At 45.3% G+C, this 18061-nt stretch overlaps 1 protein-coding gene across 2 annotated transcripts in view; it reads left to right on the top strand.

Moving 5' to 3' along the window:
• Window positions 1-18061, top strand: part of LOC146042532 (uncharacterized) — a 386937-nt gene that overhangs the window by 27440 nt on the left and 341436 nt on the right. For both annotated transcript variants that reach the window (XM_083162688.1, XM_083162613.1), the window contains exons 2-3: window positions 4169-4336; window positions 9041-9138. In XM_083162688.1, coding sequence (XP_083018814.1) covers window positions 4169-4336; window positions 9041-9138 — 266 coding nt within the window. The remainder of the gene's footprint in view (window positions 1-4168; window positions 4337-9040; window positions 9139-18061) is intronic.

Raw genomic sequence — 18061 nt, 5'->3', positions numbered from 1 at the left:
TATCAAAATTGGTGAAACCCCTGGGGGTTTGAAATGTACACTATACCCCTAGATGAATTCCCTGAGGGGTGTAGTTTGCAAAATGGGGTCACTTGTGGGGGGGTTCCACTGTATTGGTGCTTGGGGGGTCTTGCTAATGCGACATAGCACCCACCAAAATTCCACCAGAATCTGAGCTGCAAAATCCAAAAATCACTCCTTCCCTTCTGAGTCCTGCCATGCACCCAACTGGTATTTTTTGGTCACATGTGAGGCATTGCCGTACTCGGGAGAAATTGGGGCACAGATTTTGGGGTGCTTTTTCTCCTTCATACCTTCTGAAAATGAAAAATTTTGAGCCAGAACTGCATTTTTGTGTAAAAAAATTTAATTTTTCATTTTCACTGCCCAGTTGTATCAAAATTGGTGAAACCCCTGGGGGTTTGAAATGTACACTATACCCCTAGATGAATTCCCTGAGGGGTGTAGTTTGCAAAATGGGGTCACTTGTGGGGGGGTTCCACTGTATTGGTGCTTTGGGGGTCTTGCTAATGCGACATAGCACCCACCATCATTCCACCAGAATTTGTGCTGCAAAATCCAAATATCACTCCTTCCCTTCTGAGTCCTGCCACTTTTTGGTCACACATGAGGCATTGCCGTACTCGGGAGAAATTGGGGCACAGATTTTGGGGTGCTTTGTCTCCTTCATTCCTTCTGAAATTGAAAAATTTTGAGCCAGAACTGCATTTTTGTGTAAAAAAATGTAATTTTTCATTTTCACTGCCCACTTGTATCAAAATTGGTGAAACCCCTGGGGGTTTGAAATGTACCCTATACCCCTAGATGAATTCCCTGAGGGGTGTACTTTGCAAAATGGGGTGACTTGTGGGGGGGTTCCACTGTATTGGTGCAACATAGCACCCACCATTCATTCCACCAAAATCTGTGCTGCAAAATCCAAAAATCACTCCTTCCCTTCTGAGTCCTGCCATGCACCCAACTGGTATTTTTTGGTCACATGTGAGGCATTGCCGTACTCGGGAGAAATTGGGGCACAGATTTTGGGGTGCTTTTTCTCCTTCATACCTTCTGAAAATGAAAAATTTTGAGCCAGAACTGCATTTTTGTGTAAAAAATGTAATTTTTCATTTTCACTGCCCACTTGTATCAAAATTGGTGAAACCCCTGGGGGTTTGAAATGTACACTATACCCCTAGATGAATTCCCTGAGGGGTGTAGTTTGCAAAATGGGGTCACTTGTGGGGGGGTTCCACTGTATTGGTGCTTGGGGGGTCTTGCTAATGCGACATAGCACCCACCAAAATTCCACCAGAATCTGAGCTGCAAAATCCAAAAATCACTCCTTCCCTTCTGAGTCCTGCCATGCACCCAACTGGTATTTTTTGGTCACATGTGAGGCATTGCCGTACTCGGGAGAAATTGGGGCACAGATTTTGGGGTGCTTTTTCTCCTTCATACCTTCTGAAAATGAAAAATTTTGAGCCAGAACTGCATTTTTGTGTAAAAAATGTAATTTTTCATTTTCACTGCCCACTTGTATCAAAATTGGTGAAACCCCTGGGGGTTTGAAATGTACACTATACCCCTAGATGAATTCCCTGAGGGGTGTAGTTTGCAAAATGGTGTCACTTGTGGGGGGGTTCCACTGTATTGGTGCTTGGGGGGTCTTGCTAATGCGACATAGCACCCACCAAAATTCCACCAGAATCTGAGCTGCAAAATCCAAAAATCACTCCTTCCCTTCTGAGTCCTGCCATGCACCCAACTGGTATTTTTTGGTCACATGTGAGGCATTGCCGTACTCGGGAGAAATTGGGGCACAGATTTTGGGGTGCTTTTTCTCCTTCATACCTTCTGAAAATGAAAAATTTTGAGCCAGAACTGCATTTTTGTGTAAAAAATGTAATTTTTCATTTTCACTGCCCACTTGTATCAAAATTGGTGAAACCCCTGGGGGTTTGAAATGTACACTATACCCCTAGATGAATTCCCTGAGGGGTGTAGTTTGCAAAATGGGGTCACTTGTGGGGGGGTTCCACTGTATTGGTGCTTGGGGGGTCTTGCTAATGCGACATAGCACCCACCAAAATTCCACCAGAATCTGAGCTGCAAAATCCAAAAATCACTCCTTCCTTTCTGAGTCCTGCCATGCACCCAACTGGTATTTTTGGGTCACATGTGAGGCATTGCCGTACTCGGGAGAAATTGGGGCACAGATTTTGGGGTGCTTTTTCTCCTTCATACCTTCTGAAAATGAAAAATTTTGAGCCAGAACTGCATTTTTGTGTAAAAAAATGTAATTTTTCATTTTCACTGCCCACTTGTATCAAAATTGGTGAAACCCCTGGGGGTTTGAAATGTACCCTATACCCCTAGATGAATTCCCTGAGGGGTGTACTTTGCAAAATGGGGTGACTTGTGGGGGGGTTCCACTGTATTGGTGCAACATAGCACCCACCATTCATTCCACCAGAATCTGTGCTGCAAAATCCAAAAATCACTCCTTCCCTTCTGAGTCCTGCCATGCACCCAACTGGTATTTTTTGGTCACATGTGAGGCATTGCCGTACTCGGGAGAAATTGGGGCACAGATTTTGGGGTGCTTTTTCTCCTTCATACCTTCTGAAAATGAAAAATTTTGAGCCAGAACTGCATTTTTGTGTAAAAAAATTTAATTTTTCATTTTCACTGCCCAGTTGTATCAAAATTGGTGAAACCCCTGGGGGTTTGAAATGTACACTATACCCCTAGATGAATTCCCTGAGGGGTGTAGTTTGCAAAATGGGGTCACTTGTGGGGGGGTTCCACTGTATTGGTGCTTGGGGGGTCTTGCTAATGCGACATAGCACCCACCAAAATTCCACCAGAATCTGAGCTGCAAAATCCAAAAATCACTCCTTCCCTTCTGAGTCCTGCCATGCACCCAAATGGTATTTTTTGGTCACATGTGAGGCATTGCCGTACTCGGGAGAAATTGGGGCACAGATTTTGGGGTGCTTTGTCTCCTTCATACCTTCTGAAAATGACAAATTTGGAGCCAGAACTGCATTTTTGTGTAAAAAAAATAATTTTTCATTTTCACTGCCCAGTTGTACCACAATTGGTGAAACCCCTGGGGGTTTGAAATGTACACTATACCCCTAGATGAATTCCCTGAGGGGTGTAGTTTGCAAAATGGGGTCACTTGTGGGGGGTTTCTAACTTTTAGCATCTTATGGTGCCTAGAAACCTACATGGTGCCTAAAAAATAATCTCATAAAAAGGAGGCTCCAAAATCAAGTAGGTGCTCCTTCTATTATGAAGCCTGTGGTTTGGTCAACGTGCACACTAGGGCCACATATAGGATATTTATGAAAACAAAAGAATTGGGGGAATCAATTTTTAGTCACATTTCTCTAGTAAAATGTACTGTGTTCCTTAGAAAAATGTATTAAAATTGCAAATCTGCAAAAAAAATGAAATTTTGAAATTTCACCTACACTTTGTTTTAATTCCTGTGAAACACCTAAAGGGTTAACAAACTTCCAAAATGCTGTTTTGAATACTGTGAGGGGTGCAGTTTTTGAAATGGCATCATTTATGGGGGTGTCTCACATACAAGTCCCTCAAAGTCACATCAGAACTGAACTGGTCCCTAAAAAAATCAGTGTTTGAAATTTTCTTGAAAATTTGAGAATTTGCTATTCATATTGTAAGCCTCCTAGTGTCCAAAAAAATTAAAAGGAAGTTGAAATAATGATGGAAACGTAAAGTAGACATATGGTCTATGTTAGTTATTAACTATTTTGAGTGGTATGATTATTTGTCTCACAAGCAGAAAATTTAACATTTTGCAAATTGCTAAATTTTCCATTTTTTTCTGACATTTTGGTATTTTTCACAAAAAAACACAGACTGTATCGACGAAAATTTACCACTAACTTGAAGTACAATGTGTCACGAAAAAACAATCTCAAAATCACTGGGATAAGTAAAAGCAAAAAAAAGTTATCCCCACTTAAGTGAGACATGTCAGATTTGAAAAAAAGGGCTCTGTCAGGAACGCAAAAACTGGCTCTGTCAGGAAGGGGTTAAGCATCCCCAAAATATCCTACATTTCCCTCACTAAAGTTGTGTTTCCCAGTGTTCTATGCTTACCCAGTTTATCTTCCTCTCTATACCACAGAATTTGACTTTGAAATGTATAAACTGAAGCTGTGCTCAAAAGAACTGGATAAAATATCTGAAGAATCTCCAGAACGGGTTGATCTGTTAATTGCAGCTGGTAACATGAAATCAGAGTTGGAAGAACTGAAAAAGAACTACACAAAGTTTGCTGTGTTGTCCCAGAATGGTAGGTGTCTCTTTACCTCATAACCTGGCTAGCCTTTCCTCATAACCACATGACTCTAAGGGCAGTATTCAATGTGAAATATTGTCCGTGCATGGCGAGAGATTTTTTCTCTCGCCATGCACTCTCCGTGTTCCGGAGCCTCCTGCTCCCCCTATTCAACGTGTTAAAGACTCGCCGCCACTCGCGGCGAGTCTTAACCCCTGCAGCGGACGAGCGTCCGCGGCAGGGAGCTGTCAGGGAGCCGGGGGACGTAGCAGCCAAGAGAGATTAAAGTCTCTCTTGGCTGCTGCAGGGGATATGGGGAGGGGAGCAGGGCTCCCCTGGACCCAGGCAGCACAGGCTGCCCCCCCTATAGCCAGCGGGGGACCCAGTATTCACTGTACCCGAACGTGCATCGGGTGCAGTGAATATATGAATATCTAATGAGCGGCTCGAGCGCTCCGGCCCCCTGCTGGCTGCACTGTGTAAAAAAAAAAAAAATGTAAAAAAATATTTTTTTTTAAATTAAATATATATTCATGTGCTATAGGCACATGAATAAAAATAACATGGCCCTTCACAGAAAAAAAAACCTGATTTTTTGACACCAAAATTAAAAAAAACACCCTTTTAGTTTAAAAGTTCACATTCCTGCTCTCCATCAAAAGATGGAGAATTTCTACACGGAGAGAGACGGCGAGAATCACTTAGAAAGACGGAGAATATTTCACATTGAATAGGGTGGCTCGCCTTTGGAGAAAAAAAACCTCTCTCCACCGCGTGAAAAGCACAAACTCTCCAGAAATCACAGCGAATTTTTCTCATTGAATACTGCCCTAAAACTTTTTGAATCATGGCCCCCTAAAGTAACAGAATATTTTTCACGGCACCCCTAGGCCAAGAGTTGGTTACTAGTTTCAGGAAAGATATTAAATAAGTTGTGATTTAAATGTTTTCCTTAGGTTCACTTATGTGGTGAGAAATATAGGTCACTTCTGTTTACCCACATATTCTTAATAGGAAGCCACAACCACTGATTTTGCCTATTTCATTGGCCATAAATAACTTGAATTGATTCTGGACCCCCAACCTGAGGCACCCCTGCAAATGCTACAAGGCACCCCAGGGAGCCTAGGCGCACAGTTTCCTCTAAACTCTTAGGTGGCCATACATCAGAAAGATATTGCACCCAATCATACTATCTCAATGGATTGTAAAGAGGATTGTATGCAGATTGTGTGTACACAATCATACAATCACACAATCTCCCGGCCCCTGGAAATTGGAGGATTGGTCCTCTGATCTGACGTGCTGCACGTCAGATCAGTTGGTTTTGGGAGCAGCTCAGCACATGCAATCTGTCTTTAGATGGCTCATACAACCAGTCATGTGACACTCCCTCCCTGACTAGCAGAGAAGAGAGGTGCAGCTTCCGGGCAGCCCGTGGCAGTGAAGATGCTGGGAGCCGCAGAAGTTTCCAAGTGGCAGATGGGCAGGCAGCTGAAGAGAGCGGTGGACGTCCTTTTGCACAATTCTGTCACTACTCTGAAAACAGTTTTCAGAGGATTGCTTCATTAGGGCTATTTAATAATGGCATAACACAGCAGATGTGAGCAGATTGGTAGTTGCTGGCAACATGTAAATAAAAAAAAAACAGGAGTCCTGTGAATTAAATTGTTCCCTGGGGAATGTGAAGTGAAGTGGGAATCGCATACCAGACAACACCTACTATTGTACAAAAAGAGAAAAGTAAGCAGCGCTGGAAATTAGTGGTAAAAATAGTTATTTAAAAAAAATCTAAATGAAAATTGGATAAATTTAATAAAGCAATTTAATATACATGACTTATGCAAAATTAAAAATGTCACTCACAATAGTAAAATTCAATAGCATCCTGGAGAGTCCATTCCTACCAATGCCCCTATGTAACAGGTAAGTATGGATGTATAGTTATCGTCCCTGTATAGATGTGCATACAGATAGCAATCCCCTCAAGTGTCCAGGTGGTCAGTCCAATAAGGGTAGTAGTCACCGACAGTCCACTGGAGATGATGGGTAAGTGGTGTTTGCACTGTTCTTTATACTCCAAGCAAGGAGTGATGGCTTATGGAGCGGTGTTATGGCAAGATCAGATGGAAAAAAGGCACAAGGTGGGCTTCCTGTGGGGTTGGTTCGGACTTTAATCCAAGAGGTGAGCAAGCAGGTGGGTGTGGCAGCAATCAATGATGCATTTTGCTATGCCTGGTAGCTTTATCAAAAGGTAGATATTGGCCATATCCATGTCAGGATATATATATACCCTACATAATACGGTCACATGACCACACAGTTTTAATTAGACCATCCAATTCTATTTACCCACATATAATAATATGCTTATTGCAGATTAGGAGGCAGAATTATTTGTTGAAAAAGGTTAGGTATCCCTATTAATGCAATATAAAATAAAATACAATGAATGTACAGTATATATTCTGAGATAGTCAGTACTTTCATGGACATTGCCGCGTATTATTGCAGTAAATCAGGTGGGCAGCCCTGTGCATCCCCTGTTGCTAAGAAACTGATCATGTGATTGGAAATTACTTGGCTAAACATTGCCTATTATCGGAATATATTTTAAGAGGCTTAGTGCATATATATATCTATATATATATTAGTTTTTACTGGGAATCTGTACATACCCTCCAACATGACCCATCCCATTAGGTACAAAATGCTCCGTTCCTGGACTTCCCTGCCAGTGACAGTTACAGATGTGAGCCTACAGCACAGTCCAATATTCAAAGAGGGGGGTCACATCAACTCTCAGTGATGTTTGGGATGGCAGCTGGTGTGGCTCCCCTATTTGAATATTGGACTGTGCTGCAGGCTCACATCTGCAACTGCCACTGGCAGGGAAGTCCAGGAACAGAGCATTTTGTACCTAATGGAATGGGTCATGTTGGAGGGTATGTCTGTATAGAATGTACACAATCACAGTCTGGCCCATATAATCCATGATCCAATCATGTGCGCGGTCCTAGTACAGGAATTGGAAGGATCGTTTCCCAGGTCTCTTCCCCATCTCTCTGTCCGGGGCGTTCATGTGACTCATCTCCCTGTATATTTGGAAGATGGCTGCGCAAGAATTGTCCCTCCGGGTTAGTACCCAGAATTTTGCTGGAAGGACAGTTTCTGACAGTTGTCTGGCTTCCCCCTGGCATTGGCAGGTCTCCAAATGCACTCACCAGCTCCTTTCACTAGTGTTGAGCTCCCCTGCTCTGGCTGTTCTGCTCCCCTGCTCTTCTTTTCTGGACTGTATAGATTCCCAGCACCGCAGTCTCCTGCTCCCCTGCGTCAGGCTTGTCTGCTTCTGCTGCCCCGGGCTTTACTGCTCTCCGGGCGGCGTGGCCTTTACTGCACCCCGGGCGGCACCGTCTCCACTGCTCCAAGTGATACAATGGAGAGTTATAAACAGCCAGCCAATCAGCTCCTGTGTGACATTATCACTCTCCATTTTATCACTTTTGAAGTTTAGTGCATCTGGCCCTATGTCATTCTGCCTGACACCCTTTCTCTCCCTCTTGTTCCAACCTGTTTTTCCCCTAACTCCCTGACACCCTCTCTCACTTGCACTCACTTCACTCCTATTGTGTGTCACTTGCTCTTCCCTCTCTCTTCCTGATGCTCATCTTTATGCTCTTTCTCCCTGACACCTTCTCTCGCGTTGCCTCTTTTTCCATTAAACCCTTTCTCTTGTACCCCTCCCAGAATCCCTTCTCTCTCTCTCTCTCTCTCTCTCTCTCTCTCTCTCTCTCTCTCTCTCTCTCTCTCTCTCTCTCTCTCTCTCTCTCTCTCTCTCTCTCTCTCTCTCTCTCTCTCTCTCTCTCAATGGGTATTGTAGTGACAATGAAGGGGGGCTTTTCAAGATTTTGCTATGGGGCCTACAAAGTTCTAATTACTACCCTGCCCTTGATGCAGAAAAGCATCAACTAAACAATTACAGATGAGTGTCCACAAGGTTCAAGGATAGCGTTGACTGACTTTTTGTGTGAAAAACACCAACTGAGGACATGGTTACATCCCCAATTGGTAGAAGTAGTCACAGTAGTATGCATTAGCCGATCTTGCATACTGAAATACTAACAGGCAAACCTAAGAGGGGATATGGTCGACCTAAAGATGGTCGACATTCATTAGGTCGACACCACAAGGTTGACAGGGGTCTAGGTCGACATTCGAGAAGTCGACACAAGCATTAGGTAGACATGGTCTAGGTCAACAGTCAAAGGGTCGACTTGGGGTTTTTCACAGTTTTTTGAGCCGATATGTGCCGACAGGTGTTATTTCATGCCCTACCATTCACTAGGGCGTGGTGGGAGAATTAAATAGTGTGCCGAGCGTAGCACCGTGCCCAAAGCATGGCGAATGCAGCGGTACACTTTATCCTGTGTCCATGTTGACATTCGTGTAAAAAAACAGTGACCCTTTGACTGTCGACCTAGACCATGTCAACCTAATGCTTGTGTCGACCAAATGACCTGTTGACCTTGCCCCATGTTGACCTAGTAGTATGTCGACCTAATGACTGTCAACCATCTTTAGTTCGACCATATGAACCACACCCCATAAGAGGCCTTATTGCAAATAACATGCCACCTGAATTAGTTTTTCTGTCACTCGCAGAACTTCTAAAAATCAACACTGCCGCATATTGTTACACTGTTTATTCTGTCTTTTTAGGAAAAGGAAAAAGTTGCATCCTTAACCTACTGATGCTTATGACAGCAGATAATGAAAAGGAATATGTAGAAAACAACAAGAATTTAAAATTACCACAGGTGTGTAGTATTATTAATAATGTGTATCACTTCTATAAAAATCCATGAATAAATGTTATGCTTGACTCTTGCGCAGACTTCGGGGCCTGTTTACGAAGCCTAATGGGGCATACACATGAGGAGATTTATGCTTAATTTTTAGCAAAATCACTTAGTAATTAATCACAATTAATCACAAATCGCACAGTGTGTATGTCCCATGGCGATACACGGTGCTATTGGCGGTCTAGAACATATAGTATATATCTAGTCAGATCGCTTAGCAAGAAACTGAAAATGCCCGTATTTTTAATAAGTGATCTGAGCGATCGACATCCACCCTCCTGTAATACTCACCCATTTATTTAAATAATTTGTGTGTGTGTGTATGTATGTATAATATATATATATATATATATATATATATATATATATATATATATATATATATATATATATATATATATATAAATCTGGAAAGACCGCACTCTCACCCAACAAAGCAACACTTGGAGTGCCCGGCAAAGGTGCATGCAAAAGCATGTACCCAACAAATAGTCCAGGATCCACACTCAGGAGCTTATTCTGATCGGAGCGGCCAAACGTGCGTACGTTCACTATTAACGTACGCTAGCCGTACGCGGCCGTTAGGGTTAGGTCCACCCACAAATCAGCCGCTTACGTACGGGCAGAAATACCGTAGAAGGGGAGTGGCGTACAAATGAGCGTACGGCAACGTACGCGGACGGCCCAGCCCTTGCACTCCGACAACAGGCGTACAACTGAGCGTACGGCGCCGTTTACGGACGTCTTTCGTCCGTCTCCCCACCGACTTCTTGCGGAGATCGGAGCGTACGCCAGTTTGCACGGACGGGTCCCTATTGTTTTCAATGGAAAACACAGCTTATGTCACCGCTCGTGAGAGTGAGCGTACGTCCGTGTACGCTGCCATACTCTTCACATATATGGACCTGCAAATCTTGCCTTTCAACTATAATTATGAAAATTAATTAATTGATTGAATTAATTAATGTGTAAAATAGTGGCCATGGGCTTAAAACATTGCTGAAACATCCTTTGTAGGTGTTAGATGTGGTTTATGTTATTGTATCATAAATACAAAACCTATGTTTGTATTAGAGTGAACACGTTGACACATGTCGACTTGTGTAGATTGAGTGTGCTACTGTGTAAAGTCTATGAAAGCACGTAGTGAATGTGTATAACTGTTTATCAAATACCTACCTTAGCATATATAAGCAGGTCTTAAAAAGATTCTTACCTTAAATTAAACCAACCTTTAAATGTAGAGAAGTATAGAAAGATAAGCTTCCAATGTGTTAGAGTGCTGTGTGTGGCTTGCAGGTAGTGAAATCATGGTTTGGACTTAATAGACTGCAGCATTGCTTATTACATTCAGGTGTATGTGTTTGGTAGTAATCAGCGTAAATTAGCTCACGCTGGCTTGCGGTATCTGTAGGGGTGGTTTGAGATGGCGGTTGGCAGCCGCCTGTTTGGTGTCCGAAATGAACGGTGCTTTAGTCGATCGTGCGGTAGTAGCACCACTCATTTTTGGTGCACACCCCCGTGTACGCCCATATTTACGCCCATTTTCCCTCATTATTTCGGCCGCTCCCCTCATCACGCCCCTATGCCGCCCCCAATGCCCGTACACTCGCGTACAGGTTTTTTCGCACGTAGAGACCCGTCCGTAAGCGTTGTGGAGTGGTCGCGCCTGCGCATTAGCGAATTTACGCATGCGCAGATCATGAAAAACCCCGGGACGTACGCGTACGGCCCGGCCGCTCCAACCAGAATAAGGCCCTCAGTGTGGAAGCAGAGCACTCTCCAACATCACAAATCAGCCTTGTGATTTAGATAAAAAGATATTTTAATCCAATAAGTGCAGTAAGGCAATATACGTAAGAGTATGTATGCTCCGACGTTTCGGTCCCAACATGGACCTTTATCAAGGAGCCTACGGCATACAAAGGTTACAGTCAGTAAATGCATGTATAAGCTGAAAAAAGGAAACATACATTTAAACTGGAAAAAATGACATAGTTACGTTTTGCATCAAAATAGCATTCAGTCAGCAGCGTAGGTATCAGCCTGGTGCAGGATAGGGTCAGCAAGCTAATCCAGCTGCCCTCCTGTCCGGCTATTTATACCTGACTAGGGGGTTAAGTGCTGGAAAGCGCCACAGACACGAGTCTGTGTAGCGCTATACTACTTCCGGTGAAACCGAGAGCCGGCCGCTGGAACGCACATTTGGAACGCATAGCTTCCGGGTTCGCCGGAGCTATGCGCGATCCCTGTTATTAGGATTAAATAAGCATGGTTAGAGTGATGTAGTTTTTGGGCTGTTGTTAATACGGGACAAGCCCTATAGAGTTTATGCTGATGAGGAGAATATATTTATAAACCATGCTGCGCTGTTAGTAGCGTAAGGTATAAAGCCGGACAGCTTGGCTGTATTTACCAGGGGGACAAGGGGTTAACGTGGTGGGGTGATTGCGTGATAATTCAATTAGTGATTATGTGTGATTAGGTGATTAGAGGAAGTTAAGTGGGTGACGATGATAGCGCAGTTAAATCGGTGCTCGCTAGGTACATGAATGCAGATACACACATACACACACATGCACAAACAAATGGATGTGCACATGAAGTGATGTAGATGCATATGCACGCATGTACTCGTGGGCCCGGGGGGTGCAGTGATCTATAACAAGTATTAGACTACTGGGTGATGGTTAGTGATGGGGGTCGCGATATGGGGTGCTTGGGATAAGTGATGGGGGTGTCTGATGTTAGTGCAGTTAAATCGGTGCTCGCTAGGTACATGGATACAGATAAACACATACACACATGCACAAACACATGGATGTGCACATGAAGTGATGTGGATGCATATGTACGCATGTACTCGTGGGCCCGGGGGGTGCAGTGATTTATGAATCGTATTAGACTACTGGGTGATGGTAAGTGATATTGGGTGTTTGGGATAAATAGTGGGGGTGTCTGAATAAGGATGCGTTAGGTGCTTTCTATTCAATATTAGTGGGGTGTTATATTCTTTATTGTTACTATATTTATATTTAGGTGGTTTAGATGGGTAGGCTATAGGTCCTGATGGCGTATCACTGGATCGTACACAAAAGAGGGGGACACTTTATGCAGAGACTGCAGTAAAACAAAATACAAAAAAACAAAAACAAACAGAAAAGTAAAAAAGAAAAAGGAAAAAGCATGAACATCGACTGTTTGACAAAGTTTGTTCGAGTATAAATAGGGTCGGGTATTGTTCATCTCAAGAATATGGAAAGGGGATTGTTCTTGTTGAGTCCCTTAGGGGCTAGGGTGTCCAACCTGTGGATCCACCTGCTTTCCAATTTCCTCAGGATCAAGCCCCGGTCCCCTCCACAGGGAGGTGGGGGCACCCAGTCAATAATATGACAGCGTAAACTTGAGTTCTGGTGTCCTGCGGACAGAAAGTGGCGTGGTATTGGTAATTCGCCATTCTCTCCCGGAATTTTCTGGTCGTCATGCCTACGTAGGCTAGACCGCAAGGACAGTTTAGAAGGTAAATTACGTGGTCCATGTTGCAATGTAGACGGTATTTAATTTTTATTGGTCGACCGGTTTGGGGATGTGGGAAGGTTGGGCCTGGTGTGAGACTGTTGCAGGTTGTGCAGCCAGTGCATCGGAAGCAGCCCGGTCTTTTCGAGTGTAGCCAGGTAGTGTTGGTGTCAATCTGGGGGCTCATAGTGGGGCGCATGAGGAGCTCCTTCAGGTTAGGTCCCTTCTTGAAGGCCACCATGGGGGGACCAAAGTTGTGCATCTTAAGGGTGTGGTCTGAGGCTACAATAGGCCAGTGCTTTCTGAGGCTTTGTTGAATTGTGGCAGAGGTATGGTCATATTTATTTACAAAGACCATCCTTTTGGGTTTAGGTGTCTGTATGGTCGTTCGAGGTCCACTCATATTCTTTCTGGCCTTGATCAGGCATCGGTTGAGTGTAGTTCCTGAGTATCCTCGTTGTTTGAATCGTTCGGTCATTTCGTTCAGTTGGGGTTCCATGCTGGTGATGTCTGTATTGTTCCGCATGACCCGCATGTATTGGGAAATGGGGAGGTGCTCTTTTAGGGCTGGCGGATGCTGGCTTGAGGTGTGAAGAAGCGTATTTCGGTCTGTATCCTTGCGGTAGAGACTTGTTTGTAACTTGCCATCAATTATTTGGACCTTGATGTCGAGAAAATTTATCGATTCACCATCGATGAGGTGTGTAAATTTTATGGGGTGGTCTTTGGAGTTGAGAGATTCGACCATATCGTAGAATTCATCTGGTGTGCCCGCCCATAGCAGGAAGACGTCACCTATAAATCTCCTGTAGAATCTGATCTGTTCACGATATTGAGGTAAGATGTGTTTGTTCTCGTAGTCGAGCATATACAGGCCTGCATATGAGGGTGCCAGGTTCGACCCCATTGCGGTGCCGGACACCTGGACGTAGTATTGCTTCTGGTAGGTAAAGTGGTTGCAATGTAAGATGGTATCGGCCAGTTCAACCAGGAAGTCAGTTGGTGGTGTGAGTACAGATCGTTCATCTAGTTTGGATCGTAGGGCTCGGAGGCCATCCGAGTGAGGTATCACCGTGTATAGTGAGTTCACGTCCATAGTGGCTAGGTAGACTTGGCTGGTAGAGATGTCAATCATTCTCAGTTGATCGATGAAATCGGAAGTGTCCCTGATGTAGGTGTTGCTAGAGATGACCAGTGGTTGTAAGTAGTTGTCAACGAAGATGGCTAGCGGTTGCAAAAGGGATGCCCTTGCCGAGATGATAGGCCTGCCAGGCGGGTGAGAGTGGGACTTATGGACCTTGGGGAGGGTGTAAATAATGGGGCACACTGGGTATTCTACCGTCAGGTATTCAAGTGTGTCCTTTGAGATCCAGCCGTTGTTTAGTCCTTTTTTGAGGAGTGCATCAATGATGCGCTTAAACTCAGGTATGGGGTTATGTTGTACTGATTTGTACGTGTTGGTGTCCCCTAGCTGACGGACCACTTCAGAGTGGTAGTCAGACCAATTTTGTACTACCACCGCACCCCCTTTGTCAGCTGGACGTATCACCAGGTTGGGATTACTTTTAAGCTCTTTAAGGGCCGCTCGTTCCCCTTTGGTGAGGTTGTCGTACTTAGGTTTGGCAGGGGCTTTTTGTGTGTCCTTCTCAACCAGTCTGGTGAAGGTCTTTATACTCGGGTTATGGGACATGGGATCGAACACAGAGGGTCTGTGGAATTTCGATCTTGGTTCTTCAGTCCGGGCGTCAGCAAATTGTTCATGGAGTCGGAGCTTACGGCTGAATTTGTAGATGTCTACCGCCGTGTCAAAGGTGTCATGGGGATGGGTGGGGACAAATAAGAGTCCCTTGGCTAGGAGAGTGGTCATGTGTTAGGAACAGGGAGATCTCGCCTACCCTAACTCCGTTGTCACCCCTTGGAATTGGCGGATGCGTGCTAAGCTAACCTTCACCAATAATAGCCGCGTTCGTGGGAGCCCGTTAGTCAGGCTCCCACCCCGATGCCACCTGGTCTTACTAGTGACAACGCAGCCGCCAAGGCCGGAGGTAAACAAGGGGAAATCTACCTAAGAAACCAAGGAGGCGAGAACCACCCTGCCCCACAGAGGGGAGTGTCAGTGGATAGCGGACTGGGCTGGGACCCGCAGTGCTAATGCTGTGGGCAGCAGGCCAGACAAAGTACCGTGGCCAAACTGACTGGTATCACAATACACCAGGTGTACCCAGATGCTGAGTAAGAGGAACAATACACGGTATGCTGACACAATCCAAGATGTTGACGGGTGTAACAATACACAATATGCTGACACAATAAGAACTGCTGACGGGTGTAACAATACACAATATGTTGACACAATAAGAACTGCTGACGGGTGTAACAATACACAATATGTTGACACAATAAGAACTGCTGACGGGTGTAACAATACACAATATGCTGACACAATAAGAACTGCTGACGGGTGTAACAATACACAATAAGCTGACACAATATAAATGACAATAAGGGAGGCAAGGAGTGGGAGTCTCCCAACTTATCTGAACACCAAGATATCAGCAGGCAGACGCAAGCAAGGTTTCTGGAGGCAGCCAGGAACAGGGACTGGAAACCAGGAACCACGGGTGAGCAGGAGCCTGGAACCGGAAACACTCAGGACGCCAAGTCAGGAGCTATAGCCGGCGTCTGAGTGTCCCAGTGTCCAAGTTTAAATAGCGCGCCAAGCGCTACCCTGACGCTGCGTGCGGCGTCATGCACACCCCTTCCTCCCTGCGGCCGCCAGGCATCCTCCGTCGCCTTGGCAACCGCTGCGGCAGGGGAGGAAGGGGTTGTACGCCGGCAGCCTGACTGTCTGCCGGAAGCTCCCGGCTGATGACGCGACGGCGTCGCGGTAACCCGGCAACCGCCGGAAGAACAGAGGAGACTGCCGGGCGAGCGGAGGCGCTGCCCGTGCAGCTCCTAACAGTACCCCCCCCTTGAGGAGGGGTCACCGAACCCTTACAACCAGGTTTGAAAGGGAAGGTCTTAAAGAACTCTGCTTTGAGCCTGGGCGCATGTAACAATCGCTCAGGCACCCAAGACCTCTCCTCTTCTCCGAACCCCTTCCAATGGACCAAAAATTTCAGTTGACCCCGAACAACCTTGGAATACAATATCTGTTCTACTATGAATTCTTTGTGCCCTTGAATGAGGACTGGTTCGCGGTTGGAAGCAGGCCCTGATTGGGAAGCCATCGAGGCTGGTTTAAGAAGAGAGCAATGAAAGACATTATTGATCCGCAGTGCTCTGGGGAGCTGCAACCTAAATGCCACCGGATTGACTTGAGCAGTGATCAAAAATGGACCGATGAACCTGGGCCCTAATTTGGGACATCTCTGGCGAAGCTTAATGTGGCGAGTAGACAACCACACCTTCTGCCCCACTTGGAAAAAACATGGTCTCCTATGTTTGTCAAAAAAATTTTTTGAACGTGCTGAAGATTGCCTCAGAGCCAAATGAACCTTTTGCCACGACTTCCTAAGGAAGGACACTGTGGAGAAGGGCGGCCGAGAGGAATCCCTCGGAACAAGGAAGGAGTTGCACTTGGGATGGAACCCGAAATTACACAAAAAAGGCGAGCTTTTGGAGGCCGCATGATACGAGTTGTTATAAGCAAATTCTGCTAAAGGTACCAGTTCGGCCCAATCGCTCTGACATTTGGAGACGAAGCAGCGTAAATATTGCTCCAATGCTTGATTGACCCTTTCGGTCTGCCCGTTGGACTGTGGGTGATGCCCGGAGGAAAGACTGACCTGTATTCCTAAACCGGAACAAAAACTTCTCCAGAACCTGGCCACAAACTGAGATCCCCTGTCAGAAACAATATCCAAGGGAAGGCCATGGAGTCTGAAAATATGCGAGATAAAGAGTTGTGCCAACTCTTTAGCAGTGGGAAGTTTACGCAAGGGAATAAAATGTGCCATCTTGCTAAAGCGGTCGACCGTGACCCAAATGGTGGTAAAACGAGAAGAAGAAGGAAGGTCGACAATGAAGTCCATAGAAATATGGGACCATGGCCTTTCGGGAATGAACAATGGCAGAAGAGTACCCACTGGTGATGACCTGGGAGATTTATGTCGAGCACATTCCGGACAAGAAGAGATAAACAGAGCAACATCCTGTTTTATGGTGGGCCACCAAACCGCCCTAGACAAGTGCTCAAGGGTCTTGGTAACGCCAGGGTGTCCAGTGACCCTACTGGAATGAAAATCTTTGAGGACCAAATTTCTGAGATGTTTGGGAATAAACAGTCTATTATGTGGAGTCCCCTGAGGAGCAGAAGGCTGAGAAGCCAGGACACGGGAGGCCAAGTCCTGAGTCAGACCCGCAAAAATGACAGAAGACGGGACAATGGGTGTATCTTTGAGTCCAGTGCTCTGACAAGTCTGGAAACTACGAGATAAAGCATCAGCTTTGACATTTTTGGGGCCGGGTCTGAACGTAATGATGAATTGAAACCTGGTAAAGAACAACGCCCACCGGGCTTGTCGTGGGTTTAATCGTTTAGCAGACTCGATGTAGGCTAGGTTTTTATGGTCGGTAATCACAGTGATGATGTGTTTGGCCCCTTCTAACCAATGACGCCACTCCTCAAAGGCCCACTTAATGGCCAACAATTCACGATTCCCGACATCATAGTTCCTTTCAGCTGAGGAGAACTTACGGGAGAAGAAGGCGCAAGGATGAATCTTCTGATCACGAATGTCCTTCTGAGAAAGGACAGCTCCAGCCCCTACATCCGAGGCGTCAACCTCCACAATAAAAGGAATTCTGGGATCAGGGTGATGTAAGACAGGAGCTGAGCAGAAGGCCTTCTTTAACTGATGATAGGACTCAACGGCCTGTGGGGACCAGATTTCAGGATTGGCTCCCTTGCGAGTAAGTTCCACAATGGGGGCAACAATGTCAGAAAAGGACCGGATGAATCTCCGATAATAATTGGAGAATCCTAAGAATCTTTGGATGGCCTTGAGATTGTTAGGAAGAGCCCAGGACATGATGGCTTGAACCTTGCTGGGGTCCATGGAAAAACCCTTAGGAGAGATGACATAACCCAGAAAAGAGACTTGAGCAATTTCGAATTCACACTTTTCGAGTTTGGCATATAATTGATTTTCACGCAACTTCTGAAGGATCAGGCGGACGTGTTGCCGATGTTCAGAAAGTGACTTGGAAAAAATCAAAATGTCGTCTAAATAAACCACAGCAAATACTCCCAGGAACGGCCGGAGTACTTCATTGATGAAATCCTGAAAAACTGCAGGAGCGTTGGCCAAGCCGAACGGCATCACAAGATATTCGTAGTGACCTGAATGTGTGTTAAAGG

This window comes from Crinia signifera, chromosome 1 (genome assembly GCF_055691185.1).
Source record: "Crinia signifera chromosome 1, ASM5569118v1, whole genome shotgun sequence".
NCBI lineage: Eukaryota > Metazoa > Chordata > Amphibia > Anura > Myobatrachidae > Crinia > Crinia signifera.
This window is presented reverse-complemented; position numbering and strand designations above follow the sequence as displayed.